The sequence below is a fragment of the Natrix helvetica genome (genome assembly GCF_964273705.1).
Source record: "Natrix helvetica genome assembly, chromosome: 1".
NCBI classification, from domain to species: domain Eukaryota; kingdom Metazoa; phylum Chordata; class Lepidosauria; order Squamata; family Natricidae; genus Natrix; species Natrix helvetica.
This window is the reverse complement of record NC_138548.1, coordinates 73,797,706-73,814,892: the sequence shown is the minus strand read 5'-3', so window position 1 is coordinate 73,814,892 and position 17,187 is coordinate 73,797,706. Positions and strand designations below refer to the sequence as shown.

At 39.6% G+C, this 17,187-nt stretch overlaps 1 protein-coding gene across 2 annotated transcripts in view; it reads left to right on the top strand.

Moving 5' to 3' along the window:
• Positions 1 to 682: 682 nt before the first annotated feature.
• PAPLN (papilin, proteoglycan like sulfated glycoprotein) overlaps positions 683 to 17,187 on the top strand; it is a 105,262-nt gene continuing 88,757 nt past the window's right edge. For both annotated transcript variants that reach the window (XM_081936977.1, XM_081936976.1), the window contains exons 1-2: positions 683 to 879; positions 12,938 to 13,000. In XM_081936977.1, the coding sequence (XP_081793103.1) occupies positions 12,944 to 13,000 (57 nt within the window). In that variant the 5' untranslated portion in view covers positions 683 to 879; positions 12,938 to 12,943. The remainder of the gene's footprint in view (positions 880 to 12,937; positions 13,001 to 17,187) is intronic.

The following is a 17,187-nucleotide window of genomic DNA, read 5'->3' as shown; positions in this document are numbered from 1 at the left end:
ACTCCCGTTACTTGTCCCAGCTTCTGCCAACCTAGCAGTTCAAAAGCATGTAAAAATGCAAGTAGAAAAATGGGAACCACTTTTTGTGGGAAGGTAACAATGTTCCGTGTGCTTTCGGCACTTAGACATGCCAGCCACATGACCACAGAGACATCTTCGGACAGTGTTGGCTCTTCGGCTTTGAAACAGAGATGAGCATCGCCCCCTGGAGTCAGGAACGACTAGCACATATGTGTGAGGGGAACCTTTACCTTTACCTTATATTCTTCAGACTTCTGTCCCAAGAAGTAACTTACCACATTGTATAGATGGAGACAGTCCTGGACAAGAATTGGAATTCTTTAGCTATAAATTCCAGAGTATGCTTGTTTTCTAGCTGGAATATTATTTAAATTTCTCATTGCTTACACATGGAGCTTTAATGGATGAAGAAACTATGGCTCCAGTTAGAGATTCTTTCGTGCCTCTGCCTTGTCTTTTGATGATTTCTTAGCCTCTAGCTAAAATAAAATTTAATTCAGAGAGGCCCCACCTTGGCAGTAACTTCTGTAACAACACTCTTTTTGAATAAAACAATGTTTATCTGAAAGAGAAGCAAATCATTCCGAACTGAGTTCTCTCACGTCTCCGGAGTTGCAACTCCAGCTTTTAAACACACGATAACCATGCTTTTGCGGCAGAAAGGGTTAAATGAAATCCAACTCTCCTTTTCCTGTGCTGTAAAGAATTAGTAATCAAACAGAAGCTGAAGGCAAGACAGAGTGTCAGAGCCACTGACGGAGCTCCAATCCGAGAGGAGCTGTGGACTTAGTCTTCTTACCCTCCAGAAGTGGCATCATTGAGCACTTTGCCCTCACTGACACACAGATCCAGCATCAGGTAAGGAGGGTGGGTTATGGATTACAGATTAAATCTTGGTGCCTCTCGCTGTCCACTGCTGGTTTAATCAGTTTGATCAAGTTTTAAAAGTTAGACACGAAAGAGTGTCATGCAAAAGGGAGAACATTTGGTGATAAATATCCTGATTTTTGGCAGGCGAAGAAGAAGGGATGTTTACATGTGAAATTAACTTAACAGTTAACTCGTTCGGAGCCCTGTTACTTCTAACGTAGCCCAAAGCTGTGATACTTCAATGAGGAGCAGGTAGCTTTGCTTGTTTCGTATGAGATGTGTCCTCCTTCCAACCTTGAACAGAGAAAGCCTTGGTACATTCTTGGTACATTCAGTTCATACATTTAGTAGAGTTTGCATGTCCAAGGTAAGATTTGAGAGCGCTTGTTTATAAGTGGGTTACTTGGTTCCCCCCCCCCCCCCGCACCTGCTTTGTCTCCATTCTGTGTATTTTGGAAAAGGGAAGCAGCCACAGGAATAACCAGACATCCCTGTGTATGCCAGAAGCCAAGCCAAGTTCGCAGCAAGGCAAGCAACTGTGGGTGACACAAATTGCAGTGGTTGCCATCGGCTGATGAAAGAGTCGTGTTGCTACAGGCTCATGCAGTTGTGGGAACAATTCCACAGATTATCTGGAGTGGAGCTGTGTACGTGTGTGCTTGGTCCTATAAACAGATTTGGAATTTTGTTTTTGTTTTTTCTCTCTCTTTCTCACTTATTTATTTATAATAATATAAGGGAGAAGAAAATTAAAAGTGCTGGCAGGATCAGGATTTGCATCCTTGAGTTTTTTTTATACAGGTACTCCTCAAGTTCATTTAGTGATGCTTGAAGTGACAACGGCACTGAAAAAAGTGACTTATGGTCGTTTTTCACACTTACGACCATTGCAGCATCCCCATGGCCAAGTGATCAAAATTCAGATGCTTGGCAACTGGCGTGTATTTATGACAGTTGCAGTGTCCCAAGGTCATGGGATCACCTTTTGAGACCTCCTGACACACAAACTCGATGGGGAAGCCAGATTCATTTCACATCTGTGTTACTAATATAACAACTGCAGTGATTCACTTAACAACTATGGCAAGAAAGGTCATAAAATGGGCAGAATTCACTCAACAAATGTCTTGCTTAGCAGCAGAACTTTTGGCTTAATTGTGGTCGTAAGTCGAGGACTACTGGTATAGCAAAGCAGGGAAAGAGGCACATGTTAATTCCTATCTCAAGGACCTGGAGAAGATTGCAGGTCAGTAGAGAGCAGCCTTTTTTAGCTGGACCTTAACTTTCACAATTTTCATGCTACCAGGCTGTGATGGGAGTTCAAACTCCCTCTACATGGGGCTTCCCTTGGGACGCATCCGAAGACTGCAGCTAGTACAGAATGCAGCCGCGCGGGTTATCATGGGGAGTACACGTTACTCCCACGTAACACCGCTCCTGCGCGAGCTGCACTGGCTACCTGTGGCCTTTCGGGTGCGTTTCAAGGTATTGATTACCATCTTTAAAGCGCTCCATGGCATAGGACCTAGTTATCTGCAGGATCGCATCCTACCACACACGTCCCTGCGACCTATCCGCTCACACAGGGAGGGACTCCTCCTGGTGCCGTCCGCTAGGCAGTGTCAGCGGGCGACACCTAGGAGTAGGTCCTTCTCTGTGATGGGCCCAACCCTCTGGAATGACCTCCCCCCCGACATTCGAACCACCACCGACCTCCGTTCCTTCCGTCAAAAGTTAAAGACTCACCTGTTTCAATCAGCTGGCCTGGCACTCTCTTAGTTTTACCTCCCGGGGATTTATTTTAATTGGGTTTGGGTTTTAATTGGGGATGTTTTTAAGGTTTTAACTGCTTTACTTTAAGATACAGTCTTCTAACCTCCTCATTTAATTTAAGATTTGTGTATTTATATTTATTCCTATGTATTTGTGTTTTAATTTGACTGTACACCGCCCCGAGTCCCTTTCGGGAGAGGGGGCGGTCTAGAAATCTAAATAAAGTAAGTAAAGTAAAGTAAACGTGGCATCTAAACAGCACTTAAAGCTGATTCGCTAACTGAGGTAAATGGGATGATAATTTTACCAGGCACCAGCCCTGCTTCTAACGGTTCCATGAAATGTCAAGCATTCCAGTTACATTCATTAAAGTTCTATTGTAAAGTTGACTGTTCAGGCAAACGTTGCCATGGGTATGATAAGCTAGACCAAACATTGCAAAAATAATATAAACAAAAATATAGGGAAGAGAAGAAGCTTGATATTTAAAGCTGCAGCAAGTTGATGCAACCACCTTCAGCCTGCTCGTGTCGGACAGACCTGGAAGTTATAGGAAATCTTTTCCACTCTCCTTAGCAAAGCAGCAGCCTGCAATGGATCGGTCAGAGAAATAAGGTCCCCCTGTTACTTTATCCTTCTTTCCTGAACCAAAGATTGTGAGAAATAAGGGCACAAAATAGCAACATAACTCAGGATCTGTTAAGCAGTATGAGTTATCATGAATGGGAGCGTATATGTTAACAACCAAGATGATGATCAGCACAATTCCTAGAGGTATGTTTTGATGGTGCGAACATTGTCCTTCAAAGCCATGTTAATTTGGACCACAAAAGAGTCTGGTTCTTTCTAAGTGGGTACTCAAACTTTTTCCACCAAGATTCCAGGCCAGTTTAATTCCAGAGACCTGAATCAACCTGAATAGCAGCAGATCAAAGGAGAGGATGATAGGGTTGTACCATGAACCAGGAGAGGGATAGCGGTGATTTTCATGGTGCAATTCCCCAGGAATTCTATATATTGAATGTTGGAACACTACTGCTTAATAATAACAGCACACAAGTGCAGAGCAGGCATATAAACTGGCTCCCTCTCTCACATCATGCACAATGTCCATGCTCATAGCATTCTTAAACAGAGATTTCATCCCGCTGGAAAGAGTGCTAAACCAATGTTTAAAACTAAGCTGCCTGCCAGCTGACAGGTACTATGAGAGATGAGAAGAGAAATGGAAAGCACTCTCCTGCATTGTGCAAAGCAAAACTATAGTTTGGTTGCTTTTAAAAGGGGAGCTGTGTTAAATGTTGTTTGAAAAGCATTGTGTCAAACCTGTATTTCAAAATAGTCTGACTCAATTATTGGCACTTCATCATACAGGCCCCACCACCACCAATCACACACACACACACCTGTCATTTGGAAATCAAACAAAACCTGGATCAAATTTTGACAGATGGCTAAAAACAATGGACTGGCTATCTGTCAAAATTCCTCCCCGCTCTTATCCCATGTTAAGCGCTACCTATCAGTCATTAAATCTATATAACTATGCCAGCATAGAATTTGATGCCCCCTTAGTAATTCCTGTCCTACCAGGCTGGTTAGTTAAGCAGGTATTATATTTTTGACAGAAAAAAAGGATGCATTTAAGGAAATACGTGATAGGGATGGGTAGTTAGCACTCAACTAGGTACCAAGAAGAGAAAGAATTTCTTAGGAAGTTCAGAAGCTCTCTTTGTGCTCATGCCTATCATCTCTTCTTGTTATCTGACTCAATGAAATATATTTGGTCATATCAGCAGCATGAGTCTCCTATGCAAAACATAATCTGCTTTTAAAGACATTTTACCAAACAGGATCCACTAAGAAATCTACATGATTAATAGTGAGTTGGGTCACACTAAATTCTAAACCACAAACTGATATACAGACAATGGCTAATTTCACACATAGCATATTAAAACCAATAAAGACAAATGCAATACAACACGTGAACTTAGCTAATATTTCCTCTTAAATTTGGACTTGGATCAGATCCCCAATTCCTATGAAAACATCCGTGTAAGTAGAACTGGTGTCTGATATGATTGTCAGTTATAAAAGCGGCTTAATAGCACAGCATGTTTTCATGAATCCAATCAGGATCAGAATAGTGTCAGTCACATCTTCCATGAGGTCTGTATGCTGTGTTGAAAATCATGGTGACCTAGACATTTGCTTGCTTGAATGTACACAGTGCTATCAATATATTACAACATGTACAAATGTGAAAATGTATATACACACACACACATTGTGACAGTGATGCCTACATGTAGTAGGTTGCTACCTAGATGGCTTCTCAATTAACTTGATATAAACCAGCTCACCATCCTCTTTGTATGGAAATCTGTGTCACTAGAGGCAAGATTTCTTCTGTAGAGACACAACAGCAGGAAAAAAGTGTGTTTTTCATGGAAATTATAAAGTTCCTGATTCAACCCCAAGTATCCTACCTGCAGGGTTATGGCCTGCTGGTTGCCTTCACAAATGGATTAGTTGTCTGGCTGAGTACAAGGCAACTTCCTCTCTTCAGCACAAAATAATGAAGTTCAATTACACCCCACGTTATAATGTACTGAACAGATATTGTAGTTAAACTGATTGCTAATCTAGAATTTTCATGAGTGTAGGGATGTGTTTACATTATTCTATGTAATGGTTACCAAGGATTATAGTTCTCATATATTGTTATAACTTTCAACAAGCTTGGTCAGTCCTACCTTAGAATTTTTTTCATATCCTCTTGTACTTTAATCACCAAAATACCATTGGCTTATTACTTCACATGGAAACCATCTATTATTCTAAAAGCCATCTTAAATGAGGATAAACACATCTAGTATACATATCTGGTTACACAGGTATGCATGTTTAACATATTTCAAAAGTTGACTCTTTTCTATTAGGATTCTACAATGCTACCAAATGTATTTCTCAAGTATTTACTTGATGAAGCCTATCCTATCATCTCCAGCCTATATCATAGTACTTAATCATTAGAATGCCCTCCAGAGAAGTTGGATCGTAAATTTCTTTATTCCCAGCTGGCAATGGATAATGGGAATACTATTCCAATGTACCTCAAAGGCATCGGGTTGAGAAAGTTGTATAGTATTTAATTGCTTAATTCTACCCTGTTTGTAGTTCCTTATTTAATGAGTTAATTGTAAGGGAAGAGCAATGCTTTAGTTTGGAAGGGGAAAAGAAACTTGTGACTAAATACAATAATGACTCTAAAAGTCAGAAATGGAATTATGCCACGCTATATTATAGAATAAGAATTGGAGAGAGAGAGAGAGAGAGAGAGAGAGAGAGAGAGAGAGAGAGAGAGAGAGAGAGAGAGAGAGAGAGAGAGAGAGAGAGAGAGAGAGAGAGAGAGAGAGAATAAAATAGACCACAAATACTGCAAAACTAGTTCTGTGCTATGCCAGTGCACATATTTTTATATAAAAATTTAAACTTTTCATTTAACTTTATAAACAACACCATCACAATATATGCTTGGCAACCCTGTGCAGGATCGTTTTCCTCCCATTCAAATTTGTGTTATCCTGCATGGAAAAATGTTGCCATACCGCTGATTGTTTATTTCTGCATGTCTTCTTAAAATAGTTTAATCCTGTTTTGAATGTTTTGTGATGTTTCTTCATAGAACAACCAGGCTTTATTTCTTATAGCAGGGTTAGATTTTGTCAGTCAGTCAACCCGTCTCTCACATAGTTCTGTGTTTGCACCAGACTCCAGAGCCAAAAAATAAGCAAATGCACACTCCCCAGATTGTATGTATTAGCATCTGAGGAGCAATGTTTAAACTTGCAGCTTTCTTTGGGCTTCTCCAATGAAATGATTACATTTTAAATTTTTATGATTTGTTAAATAAAGATCAATTTTCAGATTAGACCTGCGTTTCTCAATCTTGCCAATGTTAAGATTAGTGAATTTCAGCTCCCAGAATTTCCCAGCCAACATCCTGGCTGGGGAATTCTGGGAGTTGAATTCCATATGGATTACCAAGATATCTCATGGGATTAGAGAGAAACTATGGCTTTCTTTTATCTTGACTTATTATTCATAAATTACCATTATACTGATGATAGTTATTATCATCAGTAATTGCATTATTCTATTTTAATATTGAATTACGTTTAAAATTGAGATAGGAGATTCTAATACGTAGAACTGAACCAATCTTAATTTTCTTTAGGATTACCATTCCCTTAGTGAAGACAGGACTATTTTGCTAACCCTTTCCTTGTTCTATTCTAAAGTCTGATATTTCAAAATGGTGGAATGTTTGCTAAATTCTTCTTTGGGATAGATTTTACATTAGTCCCTTGTGCTGAACCAGATGTTAAAGGACAAAGTTTAGAAAGGAGGTGAAGTTAATTATGATTGGCTGGAGTAAAAACTCAGTTTGAAGGAATGAAAAGCGAATCTTTCCTGTGAATCTTTCAGACTAAAGATTTGGCAGAAAGTAGAGAAGGTTTAAAGCATTTTTAAACATATGAAAATAAATGTCAACAAAATATTTCTGCACTAATTCAGACATAAAGCACCATGCAGTCATTTGCAGATTATAAAATCCTATGCAAGTTATGATCCATAGTGTGCACCATCAGTATACAAGTAGAAATCAGAATATTTTCCCTATTTGGCATAAATCCTCCCCATATGCAAGCAATGGCTTAATACCAAATAACTAGGGACATATTGCAACAGCTGTACAATCCAGACTTGGAGAGAGATGGGCACTATCCCAAAGACAGATTCTGGACTAGAGAATCTTAGTTTACATTTCCCCTTTCAGGTTACTATCTGGCTTGATAATTGACATCCCTTTCCAGTACAGTATAATAATTAATTTAGCCAACCATTGAAACTGATCTCTTGTTAATTTTCAAATACTTGAGATTTTCAGATATTAGCCAAAAACAAACTATACATTTTAACATACACTATGCAGTGTTAATTTTATTGAGTTACACCCCATCCCCCAAATGTCGAAGTACTTGAATACTGCAAATTCCTGATTTTTATCTTTAGCAACAAGACTATTGCAACCAAGCTTTATTGGTTCCCTAAGGCATCCAATATTTGAAAACGCTTCTTATGTTACATCCCAAATAAATATCCATGGCTCTGAAGAGATATTCTGAGTTCTGGGTTTGTTCAGATAACCCATTATCCCATGCCAAAACCTTTCTGATTTCAATACAAAGTTCATTCCATGTTATTCTAGAGATAATTCAGATCTAACAGATAAGGATGTATAGATAAGACAGCTGGGGAAGGAAATAACTTTTTGGGTCTTTTATCCCACTCTTCACTAGGGGCTTCAGGTAAGAGAGAGAGCAGACACGTTCTCCTTCTCCTTTTCCCACCATGAGGAGAGAAAACAAAAAGAAGCAAGATTTATCTCAGAACTTCCTTAATAATCTTTATTAGTCCTTTTGGAATATAAGCATGTGCCTTTTGGAATATAAGCATGTGTCAAGTCCACTTAATGGACTTGGCTCTATTCATACAAATATTGTGTAATAAATATGGACACTGATGAACGACTTAGAAAATTCCTTTCAGGGTTACCTCAATATTTCCCCTACAAAGAAAAGCATATGAAGATTCTATAACCAATCAACACCACTCCTTTTTACCCAATAATAAAATAAAAAAGAATTGCCATCCAATCGTTGTTTGGCTTCCAGCTACTTATTAACAGCACTCTCTGTCACTCAGGACTGATTTATCAATTAGGTATTATAGACAAAGTACCTAAGGCCCATGCAAATGTTTGTTTATATGCTGCCCATCTCACTGTCCAAAGGGATTTTCTAAAATTTTAATGAGAAGGAAGAAAAAGTAATTTATTATATGTCTTTTAATATATGTTCATTTGTTTTCACTCCTTCAATTAAAAAAAAAACACATGAGAAATGCACAAAATGTGAACATTTAGCCAATAATCTTATTTGTAACCTAGAGGCATAGGGCGGCTACTGAAATTTAGTTAACTTTGATGATGATGATTATTATATGATATACTACAGATGAAACTCTAAAAATTAGAATATCGTGCAAAAGTTCATTTATTTCAGTAATGCAACTTAAAAGGTGAAACTAATATATGAGATAAGACTCATTACATGCAAAGCAAGATAGTTCAAGCCATGATTTATCATAATTGTGATGATTATGGCTTACAGCTCATGAAAACCCCAAATCCACAATCTCAGAAAATTAGAATATTACATGCAATCAATAAAACAAGGATTGTATATAGAACGGATCTCTGAAATATATAAGCATGCATATGTACTCAGTACTTGGTTTGGGCCCCTTTTGCAGCAATTATTGCCTCAATGCGGTGTGGCATGGAAGCTATTAGCCTGTGTCATTGCTGAGGTGTTATGGAAGACCAGGATGCTTCAATAGTGGCCTTCAGCTCTTTTGCATTGTTCGGTCTCATGTCTCTCATCTTTCTCTTGGCAATGCCCCATATATTCTCTAGGGGGTTCAGGTGAGGCGAGTTTGCTGGCCAAATCAAGCACAGTCATTGAACCAGGTTTTGGTGCTTTTGGCAGTATGGGCAGGTGTCAAGTCCTGCTGGAAAATGAAGTCAGCATCCCCATAAAGCTCGTCTGTGGAAGGAAGCATGAAGTGCTCCAAAATCTCCTGGTAGACGGCTGCGTTGACCTTGGACTTAATGAAGCACAGTGGACCAACATCAGCAGATGACATGGCTCCCCAAATCAACACAGACTGTGGAAACTTCACACTGGACTTCAAGCATCTTGCAGTGTGTGCCTCTCCATTCTTCCTCCATACTCTGGGTCTTTGGTTTCCAAATGAGATGCAAAAGTTGCTCTCATCAGAAAAGAGGACCTTGGACCACTGAGCAAAGACCAGGTCTGTTTTTCTTTAGCCCAGGTAAGACGCTTCTGACGTTGTTTGTTGTTCAGGAGTGGCTTGACAAGAGGAGTACGACATTTGAAGCCCATGTCCAGGATCCATCTATGTGGGGTGGCGCTTGATGCACTGACTCCAGCCTCAGTCCACTCCTTGTGAAAGTCCCCAACACTTTTCCTGACAATCCTCTCCAGGCTGTGGTCATCCCTGCTGCTTGTGCACCTTTTTCTTCCACATTTTTCCCTTCCACATAACTTTCTATTAATTTGCTTTGATAGAGCACTTTGGGAACATCCAACTTCTTTTGCAATTACCTTTTGAGCCTTTCCCTCCTTATGGAGGGCGTCAATCAGGGAAGGGTTCCAGCCAGTTCTAACCTCTTCTATAGAAGAGGTTCCACAAATCTATAGTGCCATTTAGAACCAGTTCCAGCTCCCTCCCCCCCTCCCCGTCCGCACATCATCAAGACGAAAAGCGAGAGGGGGAATTCTGGGAGTTGAAGTCCACATGTCTTAAAGCTGTCAAGTTTGAACACCCCTGAAGTTTTTTTTCCTAAAGGGTTAGGGATGCAAGGGTCTTGTAACTTGACATCTTTAAGATTTCTGTGCTTCAAATATCAGAGTTTCTGAGCCAACATTTTGGTTGCTAAGCAAGAATGTTGTTAAGTGAGTTTCACCACATTTTACAAGTTGGCCACACCTGCCCAGTCACATGACTGCCAAGCCACTCCCACTTGGTCACATGGCTGGCAATCCACTCCCACCCAGTCACATGGCCATCAAGCCACTCCCACAAAGCAGGCCACACCTACAGAAGAGGTTCTTAAAAAATTTGAAACCCAGCACTGATGTCAATGATGGTTTTCTGTCAGGTCAGCAGTCTTTCCCATGATTGTGATTTCTACTGAACCAGACTGAGAGACCATTTAAAGGCTCAGGAACCCTTTGCAGGTGTTATGTCTTAATTAGCTGATTTGAGTGGGACACTTTGAGCCTAGAATATTGCACCTTTTCACAATATTCTAATTTTCTGAGATGGTGGATTTGGGGTTTTCATGAGCTGTAAGCCATAATCATCACAATTATGACAAATCATGGCTTGAACTATCTTGCTTTGCATGTAATGCGTCTTATCTCATATATTAGTTTCACCTTTTAAGTTGCATTCCTGGAATAAATGAACTTTTGCATGATATTCTAATTTTTCGAGTTTCACCTGTATTTCCTATCTCTGTAAAATTCAAAGAAAATATTGAAAATTATGAGGTATACTTTTTAATACTATTTTTATAGAGGGAGGGGCCTATGAAAGCAAAATTAATTAGGGACTACAAAAATGATTCTGGTCCCAGCTTCCCCCTATCTGCCTCAGGAATATTTTTTTTAAACTAGCTTTGAAGAAATAAAAGCAAAATAATTAAGCTGGCATCATTTCCTGTGGTTACACCTGTGCCCTCCAAAGCCATTGATGCTGCCACGTGAAGATGGCTGCACCTGGGTCTTTTGCCCAATACAACCAAGGTACTTCTAAGGCAGAGAAACCAGAGCTTGTTTCCTGGAGCTCCCTTAATGAAAGCACATGTGCCCCATTTAGTGCAACAAAGGGAAACTAATTAATTGAAAGCTGTCCCCTGACTGACAGAAACATGGGAATCAGATCTGGGATTACTCAATGAAAATGTCCTTCACTTTTCGACCTGTGGCTGTACAATACTTGACAACTCTTTCAAAGGAACAGAAGGTAGTTATTCGAGATCCAACAATGGATCTTGGAAGCAGGGAACAATGCAAAATAATGGTGGAAGCAGGGAACAATGTAAAATAAATGTAACAAACTATCCTCTCCCGAAGGGTGAAGTAAGTGTTATATACATTATATGTAAAAGGAAATAACAGACTTCATTTCCATGCTAGTGATATATAGCATCTTGCAGTGTCATCTAGCTATTGTTATGCCAATATATAGTTTGTCTTCACTGACACACAGTGCAATCACTACAGGTAGTCCTTGATTGACACTGGCCAGTTAATCACCATGTGAAGTTATGCTGGGCTAACAAAAGGTGACTTATGATCCATGCTCAATGTTAGACTGCTGCACCATGCAGTCATGTGATCACATTTCAGATGCATGGCCAACTGGCTTGCATTTGTGACTGGTTGCAGCATTCCATGGCTATATGATCATTTTCTGGCAAAAAAAACCACATCCATTGGATAAACTGAATTCAAATTTATAATCATGTGATTTGCTTAACACTCAAGTATTTCGCTTAATAGTCATGGTGATGATTGAGTTAATGACTGTCATAAAATGGTCATAAAATTGAATCGGGATGCATGATGAATTACAGTGATTTATAACCAATATTCTGAGCTCAGTTGTGGTTGTAAGTCAAGAATTACTTGTAGTGTGAAAAGAACAGTTTTCAAATGAAAAATTCCTTTGGACAGAAAGAGTGATCAAGGTTGAAGGAGGGATAAAGGACTGTTTAACTTCAAACCAGCAGCCATTTTACTGCTCCAATTCACTTATGAAAAGATATTGTAATTTAATTTGCCAGAATTTATTGTAGTTCATAATTTCAAATTCTGTGGTTTGTACTGTACTGATCATGGTTCCTGATATTTATGTTTTGTGTGGATCTTAATAGTGATATACAGTCAAGTAATGACCTTCTGGAAAATTATAACCTCCATGACATCTATAAAACTATTGCTTAGTCATTTCTATTTTACTCTTTAATCCTTTTAATGAGATATATATCTCATAAAATATATTTTTTCTAAAAATACAATATAGATTGTTTGTAAATAATCCTTGCTACTATTGCTGAATTCAGAAGCAGCACTTGTTAGAGGATATGGTCTTGGACCATATCCTCCAACAGAGCGTCAAAGAACATGGAATAATTTACAGAATGTCCCACTACATGACAGTTATTAGCAATTATTCATAACATCTTATTATTATGAATAATGAATTACTTATAATGTGAAATTATTAGAATACAGAGTATTGACAATCCAACTACCAATGAATGTTAGCAGACATCCATTCTCTCTGAAGTAAAGCTAAACCTAGTAATACATGAAGATTGCTATTACTAAAGATCATTATTCGAAATTACTCTTAAGTAAAGTACATCTTGAAGAGGGGAAAGCAGATGACAGAGAGAGACAGAGAAACAGAAACAGAGAAAGAAGCCAACTGACCTGCGACAGAGATCAACCCAGCCATGACAGAGAGATGAAAGAGGGAAGCTTTCTTTGGGTTTTTTTTTTAACAGTTTCTTGTTTTGAGATTATTTTCTTCTTATCATCTGCAGGACATAATGGTATTATTAATCCTACTGGTTGCACTGGCAGTGATGTCTCCATCTACATTGGCGGTAAGTATTGAGGCCCAACTTTAAGAACTAGAATCAAATATAAAAACAGATGTAGGCCAGATGTTTGCAAAGGATGTGGAGTACTGAAAGAAAGCTACGTGTTGTAGCTTTAGAAGTTGAGATGAAGGTGGTTTAGGTAGGGGAAATCTGGCAGTCCTTGACTCCTACTTTGTCCCATATGGTTGGTTTCAATTATCCTGCATTTCATGTGGAGTTTCTTCTAAGACAGGGCTCTTAGGAGATGCCCTCATGTTGCCTGGCATCATTCACTATTAGAGAAAGTGTATGCCAGCCAAAGCAAGATCATGCAAAATAGAAAGCCACCTGCCAAGAGAAGCAGTGGTAGCAGTGTCTTTGGCCATCTGGAGAAAGCAGCTCTCACTGCAAGAGAAGAATCAAAGAGTTAGGAAAGGATGAAATTCTGGGAAAGGAACTTTGCTGCAAACTCCATGGCCTTGACTCAGAGGCCCAAGTTTTCCCATACTGCCTATCAAGACAAGAAGTAGCACATATCTGAATATGAAAACTCATCTCTTCCTTGCATCCTTTTCAAAGGTACAGTATATCTTTTTGGCCAGTGTGGGAAATGAGATGTCCCCTAAATAGATCTTGGTATGGGCTAGCAGGATTTTCTTTTACTTTTAAGAATTAACTTTTTTCACAACGCAATACTTTTGTGCGGGGAAGGGAGTTTCAGGCTAGGGAATGGGGATAAATACCACAAAGTCTGCCAGTTTATGTGGCCTCTCAATGACTTTTAAAAAGAGCTTTTGGTGTCAGTTTTGTTTCACAGCAAATTCCCTTGTTTGGTTTCCCACTTGGCTTGTGCTTAGAATTAGAGTTTGATTGATTGCATTGTAAAGACTGATGGTAATTATTGCTACGGTCTACAACTACGATCCGCTGTAAATTTGTATGAATATTAAATGGCGTTGATAGGGGGCTACATTATGGGACTGAAGGAAGAGAAATATAGAAATATGCAGGGTATTCTTCCAATGACACATGCCCGTGTCATTGGAACGTGAATTTGCTACGGTATTTGCCTATGCTCCTTGAGCTGATATATTCAAAGTGGCACCTTAATTTCCAAGTTAGGAGCAGGCTGACTTGAAAATTATAAAGCGTGTAATTGTAATGTAATATTAGAAATAAAAAAATGGGTGTGCCTTATGCACCAGCATGTTTAAACATGCTTGCATGCACATTAAAAATATGCACTTGGTTGATGTTTGTATCTACCATCCTTCAACAATCTGTGGAGGTCTCCCTGTTCTGTTTCCAGGCTACTTTCTAAATCAGCAAATGATAGATTGCATTTTGGCAGTGACATGATTTTTTTTAATATACATTTTATAATTATAAGCAAAAAGAAGTTGGTTTTATAATGTACATATCTTTTATAAAGTATGGTCCTTTATCATTTTTCAGGAAGTTGTAGACATGAACTTTCTAAAGTTTGACCTGTCCATTTAAATTTTTCATTTAAATGCTGAAGTACTTAGCTTGGTCTAGAACTGTGATGGCACACCTATGGCATGCGTGCCCAAAGTGGCACATGGAGCCATGTTGCCTGGCATGCACAATGTTGCCCGTTCCTCTTCCGGGTTTCTGGCGCACATGTGCACACGATGATCAGATGGCCTTTGTGTGTGTGGCAGTGCTGGAATCTGGAAGAGCTGGTTCTCCATTTTCCTGAATGAGCATGCATGCCAGATCAGCATGTGCGAATGCGTGGAAGGAACCAGAAGACTTGCTGGCCAGCATACATGCACACACTGAAAAACAGAAGTTCATTTCCCAGTGCATGCATGGCCCCTGGGCAGCTCCTCTTCTTGATTGTGGCCCAGATGAGCGTGCACAAAGAGCTCCCTTTTCAGCACTCTGTGCCGCACGTGCACGCTCCCTTTTTGGCACTTGGTGCAGAAAAAGTTCTCCATCACTACTCTAGAATATGAACACAGTACATGGTTATGTGGGAATTATCAAATACAGGTCCTTTCCAGCAAGGTGCCTTCTATATGGGTTTAATCCCTGTCCATTCTGGGGTTATTTGATGTTATAGTTCAATGCTTCTAGAGGATGTGAAGTTGGGGAAGATGTTTCTGAACAATCCTTGGATTGTACATGCTTTTTAAAAAACATGGGTGGCAAATGAATGGCAGAACAGGCAGGGAAGGGCCATAGCTAGCAGCACCTAGAACCACTTATGGTTTAGATAGCAACATTAAAACGTGTGACCATGGAAAATCACTTCTTGGCAGGAACAGTAGAAACCTCATAATCCTCATAGGTGACAGAACCAATAATGCACAGCTGGCTGTATTTTCCCAGTTGAAGCTAATCCTCCATGAATCCCAGGACCAGTGCTCTCTGAAGGGAACATTAGTGCTGTTGTTAAGATATGGATATACTGTTCTTTTAAAGGAGTACTAAATCCAAACTTAAAAACCAAGTCTTGTGCTATTTCAAAAGAACACAGTACATGGTTATGTGGGAAGAAAAATCAGGTCCACTTCCAAGCCGGGAACAAAATAGAAGCTGCATAAGAAAGAAGGTTTATTGGTGAGCACAACCAACAACAGCATGAAGTTCGGGCACAGCTAACAAAATTGGATTGGGATAGGGAGGCTTTTATACATTTTGGGGGTGGGGGGGTTGTGTTGAGATGTTCCAGGAGGTTATGCAATGTAGTGAACTTTGTGTCTTTTGCTATTCTCATGGTGGTGGGTAAATCTTATTATGTCCTAAAGCGTAAATCCTGTCCTTGGGGGAATGTAAATTCTTAATCCCACCAACTCTGGGGGAACTGGGCTGAAGGCCTTTTGTTTATGAATAAACTGGCCTGGATTTCTTAATAGCCACAACAAATCCACCTCTAAAGGCTTGAGGCTTCTGCTTGAGGTTATGGGGCTGTTTTCTGCCTTTGTTAAGATTTTTCTCCTTCGGGAAAATATAATATTCTGCCTCTTTTAATAGTCCCCAAAATATTTCATTCTCTGGGGGTGGGGGCTTCCCACAGTTATATCAGAGGTGGGTTCCTACTAGTTTCGACCGGTTTGGCAGAACCGATAGTAACTTGGCGGCCTGGGTTTCTGGAACTGGCAGCGACCCAGGCCTGCCACCCCGACCCCACCCCTGAACTGGTTCTCTCGGTGGCACCTATAGCACCTTGTTTTTGCCTTCTGAGCATGCACAGGGCAATTTTTGTTGCCCTGGGCATACGTGTATGGCAAACCGGCAGTAGCGTAACCCACCCCCGAGTTACATCATGTAAAACCTGACAAGAACTTTGGACAGGTTCCTTTGTGGATGTTCGTTTTTGTGGAAAATCTGGTCACTCATCCATTTAAGGAATATCAATTCCATATTTGTACCAAATTCCTGAGGTATATGGATACTGAGAGCTATAACTCAGTTAGCAATATGTAACATAAATAAAAGGAGGTTTCTTCACGTATGGATAGATGAGACCCGTTAAATCTAATCTTTTGATTTGATTTGATTTGATTTTTTTGATTTTATTAAATTTATAAACCGCTCCCTCTCCCCGAAGGGACTCGGGGCGGTGTACAATCAAAAGTTAAAACACCATATACATATACATATACATGGACATATACATAGAGGAGGCACATAAAAACCAATTACATAAAAACTGTACAATAATAATGAAATTAAAACGACATTAAAAGCTACCCCAAAAATTTAAAATAAACTGCCAGGAGGATTAAAGAATAAACTATAATTGGGCCAGGCCGGCTAATTGGAACAGGTGGGTCTTGAGTTTCTTGCGGAAGGAGCGGAGATCGGTGGTGGTTCTAATATCAGCGGGGAGGTCATTCCAGAGGGTTGGGCCCATCACAGAGAAGGCCCTACTTTTTGGGGGGAAAGGTGAATGTACAATACTCAAAAGGAGTATTATTCCCAGTTTAATTTATATTCTGAGAGGAATTCCTCTCAGAATATTAATTAATAAATTATTTATTTAGAAATTGTTTCATGGAGTTCTTCAATTCCAAGAATATCTTTACAGAAAATGCAGTTACTAGTTAATGAGGGAAGATTCGGTTTTCTGAATATCAAGTGTGAGAGGACAGGCTGGCTGCAAAATGGTGCCCTGCTGGTGCCCTGTTCCTTTAAGAACTCCCCTAGCCAGTCCTGCAACTGGTGGCTGTAAAAACTGA